The 6,915-nt window shown below is 51.6% G+C and overlaps 1 protein-coding gene across 1 annotated transcript in view; it reads right to left on the bottom strand.

Annotated features, from left to right (window-relative positions):
- Nucleotides 1-1,330: 1,330 nt before the first annotated feature.
- The window catches only part of Mcidas (multiciliate differentiation and DNA synthesis associated cell cycle protein), a 6,551-nt gene continuing 966 nt past the window's right edge, over nt 1,331-6,915 (bottom strand). The window contains exons 2-7 of the mRNA XM_023709091.1: nt 6,880-6,913; nt 6,647-6,738; nt 3,660-3,732; nt 2,851-3,083; nt 2,312-2,422; nt 1,331-2,132 (exon numbers count right to left, since the gene is read on the bottom strand). Of these exons, the coding sequence (XP_023564859.1) occupies nt 1,692-2,132; nt 2,312-2,422; nt 2,851-3,083; nt 3,660-3,732; nt 6,647-6,738; nt 6,880-6,913 (984 nt within the window). The 3' untranslated portion in view covers nt 1,331-1,691. The remainder of the gene's footprint in view (nt 2,133-2,311; nt 2,423-2,850; nt 3,084-3,659; nt 3,733-6,646; nt 6,739-6,879; nt 6,914-6,915) is intronic.

Genomic DNA, 6,915 nt, shown 5'->3' with positions numbered 1-6,915 from the left:
TATTTAAATACAGATAGCAGCACACAGAGGAACTGGAGCAGCAGGTTCTGCTGCTGCTAGCGCTTGCCTGTTCCCGACACATCCCTTCATCCACTCGGAGGACAGCCGGCCACACAGTGTGGTGGAACACAGCTGGCACTCGGCCCAAGCCGACCATCATGCAAGGAGTGGCCTTCGCGCTGAGGGCTGTGGAGGCCGGGACAGGTCACTCGTTGACCAATGCCATGCATATAATTTCAGAACACAGTGGAAAAAGGAGCTCCAGACAAAGGGCGAGAAGAAAGGCCAACACAAAGGCCCGAGAGAATATGTAAGATTTTCCTTGAAGATCAAGCCAAGTGATGAAACAGCGTCTTGCCTCAATTTTAGCTGAAGAATTCAAATAGTTTACTTCTACCAAGATTTTCACAGGTGATTTCTAGAAAAAAAAAAAAAAAAAGGGAAAGAGAATGCTCTTTTTCACATGGTACATGCCATTTTCTTAAAACAACTCTCTCTTATTTCAAAAAGTTTGCTTTGAGGATATTCTATATCCACAAACAAAACCACGTGTATATTATACATACAGAGAGAGATGCATACAAGTTCTGTAAGGTTTAGGGTCAATGTAATCACAAACATGAACCCTAAATCTTACATTATATTTTATGAAATTATACATTTATATAATATAAATATAACATGTGTTTACAAACATTGACTATAAATCTTAAATTTTACATATCAGAAAATTAAACACTATTATCCAATATATGCATATACTGACCACAAACTTTACAAAATTATATGAATGCTCACTACAAACAAATGTGCTTAGCACCTGTTTTAATAACCTGTGGCCTCTGAGAATCTGCCTTTCCCTAGGCAACTGCTTAGGCCTCCTCGCCTGATTCTTATTTTCTGGCAACTGAAATAAAAGTTTTGTATGATAATAAAATTACATGTTCTTCTAGGCCTTTGGGAAGTTGAGGAAATAGGCATGTGGAGACCAGGCTTCTGGGCTTAGAATTCTCCAATAACTACCGATTGGATAGTTCCTAGTGGACTTCCTGGTAGAAAATTAAACTTAATTTCCTCCTCTTCTTCCTCCTTCTTTCTTTCTTCTTCTTTGCCTTCTTCTCTTTCTCCTTCTTCTTCTTTTGTCTTTTGGATGCAGAGTCTCACTATGCAGTTCAGGCTGGCCTTGAATTTACTTTGTAGCCCAGGCTGGCCTCGAACTCACAGCGATCCTCCTGCCTCAGCCTCCCAAGTGCTGGGATTACAGGCATAAATTTAATTTCTTGGAGTTTCCCTTTCCTTTTTAGTAAACTAAGGCATTGTATCATTTTAAAGCTTCTAATAAGTTTATAGGTCCCTTCTCAATCTAAATAAGTCAAAGCTGCTACAAATATTTTAGAAGTTGGCACACGTATGCAAACACATACCTCTGCATATGTACCTAGATAGACACTTACACACGGTTCCATTGTGAAAGGGGGAGCTATACAACGCTCCATAGCAGCACTTTACGTGCATCCCTACCAAGCTGCTCTTGCTCCTAAAGAAAACGAAAGTAAGTTTCTGGGTGGCATTCAGTTGCAGGAAGAGTTCTGAACGGCCAGATTTGGGAAGGAGTTCAATGCACTCCCGACTCAGGCTCCGGGCGCTTCCTTCGCAGTACAGGGCAGTAATTCAGGTGACCGCATCCCAGCTCAGCTGGGGACCCAGCGGAATTTGTAACCTCCGGTGGCCGTTCGGATGGTGAAGGCATTGCCCTGCGGGAAGGCGAGGGTTCGGATGGTGCCGTGGCTGCGGATGGGGGTGCTGAAGGAGCCGCCCTCCTGCAGCTCGCTCTGGCTCAGGTCCAGGGCCCTGGGGCGGCAGTCGGTGCGCAGCCCCCGGAAGGCCCCGTGCAGGCTCCCAGGCCTGCAGGCCGCACTCCCCGGCTCCAGCTGCATCCGGGGCCGCTTGGGATCCCGGCTCCGCAGGGCTTCGTCGCAGCGCTGGGAGATCTCGCTCAGGACGGCGTCCACTTCCGCGCAGTCCTGGCCTGCGGCGCTGACCAGCTCCTCCAGGCTCCTTTTGGCAGTCGCCTTGAGCACGAAAGTCTCTGCCGCTGCCCCAAAATCTCGGGACTGCGTGATCATCAGCTTCTAGGAAAGACGAGGAAGAGCGCCGCCCTGGGGCCCGCTGGACTCCCCCGGGTGGGGGCGCAGGAGGAGGCCCCGGAGCCGCGCACCTCGAGTCCAGCAGACCCCAGCGGGTCCGACGCCGCAGCAGGGGTGGGGGTGGAGGGAGGCGTGGAAGCGTCCGCAGCCTGCGCGCCACTTACGTCCAGCACCGAGGCCAGGTGCCGGGTCCGGCTGGCCAGTTCCTTGAGCTGCACGTTTCGTTCTTTGAGCGAGGCGATCTCCTCCTGCTTCTGGCTGAGCGTCACATGCAGCTGCAAGAGGAGACCGCCAGGGATAAGCCGCCAAGCTCGCGTCCTCTGCTTGCACTAAACCCAGACCCTGGGATCTCATTGTGAATTGAGGCCCGGGGTTACATTCCCGAGAATAATTAACTTATTTGACTTTTTTTTTAAAAAAAAAAAAAGTACTTGGATTTAAAATAGATCTCCTGGTATAGCTCAGCAGCACAGCACCTGTCTGGCAAGCCAAGGCCCTGAGTTCGATTCCCAATACCATAAAGTAGATCTCAATGTGTAGGTAGTGGTGAAGAGTAGTGACTTCGGCAACAACTAGATCTAGGTTTTGCCTCTGAAGTTCAACCACCCTCAGGCCTCAGTTATCTGTAGATCGGGAGGATTCCTTGTCCTTGTGACCCCTACTTCTGCCCTAAGCTCCAGGCCCGGTCCCCACCAGGTCCTACTTGGTTATTCTCCACAAGAGCGTCCCCCAGGGCCCTCTGATTCTGGTCGGCCACTTCCTTCCAGTACTGCTCCAGCGGTGGGTGTGGCTCCTCTGGAGGGCACAGTGCTGGTGAGTGCAGGGTCTGCGGGCCCAGTGGCGAGAAGCTGGGACCAAAAGGCAGTATGTCCTCGTTGCAAGGGGAGAAGGGGAAGTCACTGTCGGCCAGGGGAGGTGATATCAAAGACGATGAGTCTGGTGGAAGAGCGAATGCTGGATTTGCTGCCACAGACACATGCCCAGCTAGCTACAGGGGCAAAATGCTGCAGCAGGGTAGCTGTGTATGTGAGGATGCATTCACTTTTGTGTTGCAGGGGTGGCGCCCTTCATGTTGCACCGCATGCCACCTCAGGCCACTTCCTACCCTGTCCAAACAAAGCAGCTGTCTACATCCACCTGCTGAGTTCATCTCAGATGAATCCAGCGAACCTGGCTGGGCCCAGAAGGCACCCAGTGCCTTCCCTCCTCTGCGCACTCTTCTCTCACCCTCTTCTTAGCCACATCACAATAGCCCTAGATCCCTCTCCCAGAATTTATGGAGAAACCAAAAAGGTACAACTGACCCAGTGATCCAACGCTGTTGGAGGGAGGAGGGAGCATCCTAGTTATGGAATAGCCTTGCCCTTTGGTGAGATTCTGGCAGTCACCGACAGGTGGCTATGTTTGCACGGCCCTCAGACCTTCACAACCACGAAGTCTGAACCAGTCTGATTCAGGAGTGGGGGACAACCCCACATCCTCATTATTTAACTGCAAGAGGACTGCACTTGCCTGCAATGAGATCATCCACTGTGTCTCTGAAATTTTGCAGATCGAAGTCTGCTTCTGCTTGCAAGGAATGATCCTAAAATAAACCAGGGGTATAGAAACAGTCAATGTGGGGTCTGGCCCTTCCAGAGCCAGTCCTCAGTGGGTGGGCATCTTCCTAGCTTCTGCCAAGGATCTGCACACAAGTGTATTCTCAACCAAGTCGCATACCTGAAAATCCAAGCTCTCTGTAGCACAAGGACCCCAGCGGCTTGGGCTGTGCTGATAGGAGCCAGATGCACAAAACGAAGACAAGGCCCTCTGGACAGCAGCCAGAGGATCACGCTGGGAGCACAAACTGCACAACTGTCCTTCCTCAGGCCATGTAGAAGTCAGTGCTGCCTCAGTGACTTGCACCAGACAACCAGCTTCCTCTGTAGAAGTTCTTTCTGCCCCCTGAGAACCTTAACTCAAACTTACCCTCGACTAGGCAAGAAGTCATTGCTTTAAGCACAGAGCTCCTGGCTTGAGCACCTGAGCAATGGGGTCTTTTCTCCCCAGACCGAACTGTGTGCAGTCTTCCAATGTACTAACTTGAAACCCTGCTTCCTGAAAAGGCTGTCGTTGTTACACACACACACACACACACACACACACACACACACACACAGAGGGAAGGGTGGCCTATAACTGAAGGGGATACCATTGTGGGAAGCAGGTAGGGCCCAGGAAGTGCTTCCTCTTCCACGAGGGGAAATCTGAAGCTCAGAGGCTGAGTTACCCAAAGTCACCCAGCTCCTGACCTGGAATGTGAGTGCCTATTTCACTCTTCTTTCCTCCACCCCCCTCCATCCCACTCCCAAGCCCCTTTCCCGCTGCTTCTCTTGTTCAGGAATGCCTGGCCTCACTGAAGAGAGCATGGAAAGGAGAACTTAGCTTCCAAGGCCCTGGTAGGAAGGGCTGCACCAACGGGCATTCCAGAGACATCTGTTCTACAGATTCCAACCTTGATTCCCGCCTCTGGGTTAAGCCCGATGGTCTCCACAAATCCTTTCTTTATTAGTTACATATTGTGGGAAGAGGAATTTATTCTGATACTAGTTTCCATTTCTATGCGGGGGGGGGGGGGTTAAGGCCAGAAGCCCCAGCATCAGTTGGACACTAGAGCACTAGAGAGAGGAAAGGAGCTGAAAGGAGGATTGAGGGCCTTGGGGGAAAGCTAGAAGCTCCTGTTTTGTGAACATAAATCCAAAATGACATCCGTTCTTCAAAGGGCTGAGAAGTATCTATTTCCATTCAGATTGGAGGAGAGTCCCCACCTTGAGGAGACTGGAACTCAGCTCAGGAACTGGGGCCCAGAAACTGCTTCCTCCTAGCTAGGCTATTCAGCTATCGCAGGTCTTTTACCATGCTGGAGGTGAATACTTCTCACATGCTCATTCTCTGCCCACCTTCCCCAGCAGAAAAGGGCTGGGAAATGTGACCCAAGGTGCAATGACCAGGAATTTATTAGGGATCTTTCTCCCCCTGCTCCAGTGCTTTCCTATTGGAAATTTAGGGCCTTTTCGTCCATCTGGTGTGAGTGATACCCCAGAAATTTCAAATCCTGCCTTCCCAGTTAGATAAATCTGGCATTTCTCTAATAATATGAAGAAGAAAAAAATTTACAGAACATGTCAAATTTAAATTGTTTGTATGATTAAGTGAAAAATTCAACCAGAGTCTGCTTGATTGTTGTTACTTGCAAAATAAACATATTGGAGTAAGGGAGTGCCCTAGGATCTAGGTGGGGGGAAAGATGCTCAGGGTTCTCTTATTTGAGCATTGAGATCTAAAAGAAATAAATGGCCTCCTCCTTAACAATGTCTGCTCTCAGTGGCTGCCTACCCTGAGCTCTTTCCCAAGGTTCCTAGAGACCCCTGGAGGAGGACTGTGCGGAGTTCTGGGAGGTGGTCACACCCGGTGAGCTCCCTTCTGAGCCTGCCCCAGTGCCTGCTGTCGGGTAGCCTGCATGGTTCCCTTCCTGTGAGGTGCTGCTTAAGGCCGCCTGCACTTCTGGGTACATGCACCCGGCTTCTCACCTCCCGGCCAACTGGGAGACTCAGTCCTTTGCCTGGGAGATATCAGCCCCAACAAGTAGTAAAAGTGGGAAAGAGTAAAACAGGTTCGAAGGAAAGAAAAAAGTCCAGCCTGTTTGCCCATGACAGCAAGGGACCAGAGCTTTGGGTGGGAGAGAAGAGGACCTTTTAGAAATGTCCGACTGCTGAAGAGCCATCACTGTAGAGAGAAATGTTTTATGTTGATTTCTTCTCAAGTCCTTTGTCCTCCAAGTCCCTCAGATACAAATTCCTTCTCCTTGAGCTACACCCTCAGGCTTTTTATTTATTTTAATTTTGAGACAGGGTGCCGCGAAATTGCCCAGGCTGTACTTGAACTTGCCATCCTTTTGCCTCCACCTCCCAGGGTGCTGGGATTACAAGGGTGGGCAATTCAGCCATCCTTCACCAATTTCCATGCTCCTTCAATACCCAGGGAATGAAAATGATTAGTGAGAGGCCAGAACAGAATGTTGGGAGGACAGACAGGGCTCGTATCTTGTGTGAGGGCACCCAGCGCCCAGTTTCGCAGGCACTCATTCTCCGGGCCCCTCAGAGCCATGATTCCAGGATGCACTGATTTTTTTTTTTTTTTAATGCGAAACCAGGGATTGAACTCAGGCTCTTGTGCTTGCCAGGGAAGCACTTATTCTACTGAGCCATCTCCCCGGTCCCAACGACTCCAGGATACAGATGGGGAGCCCTGAAGCCCGAAGAAATCCTTGCGGAAACGCAGCCTTCACAGCGTACCAGGCGGAGGGAGGTTGACTCTAGGTGTCTCCGGCTGCGCACGCCGCCTCCCCACTAGCTGCATGAGCTGTGCTTCGATGCGGATGAACTTTGCGAAAAGAAACCCACTCCTTGGAGAGCAGCGATTGCGCAGGCAGGCCGCGAACCCGGGGAAAGGGCAGGTACCTGCGAGGCGGCCGGGTCACCGGTAGGCGGCGCGTCGGGCTGGAGCAGCGCGGAGCAGTCAGCGAGGTCCTGCAGGTCGATGGTGGTGAGGGCTGCGCGGGGAGACGGAGACGGCGCCCGGCAGCCCCTCAGGTCTCGACCCGCCGTGGGCTGCAGCCCCGGCCGGGACGCCGGAGTCGGGGAGAGAAGCGGGGGCCGCGCGCTGCCCCACCGCGGGGACTCGGAGGGCTCACCTGGCAGCGCGGCGCGGACCGCGCCCGGGGGCTCCT

The sequence above is a fragment of the Octodon degus genome, unplaced genomic scaffold, assembly GCF_000260255.1.
Source record: "Octodon degus isolate 3935 unplaced genomic scaffold, OctDeg1.0 scaffold00001, whole genome shotgun sequence".
Taxonomy (NCBI): Eukaryota; Metazoa; Chordata; class Mammalia; order Rodentia; family Octodontidae; genus Octodon; species Octodon degus.
This window is presented reverse-complemented; position numbering and strand designations above follow the sequence as displayed.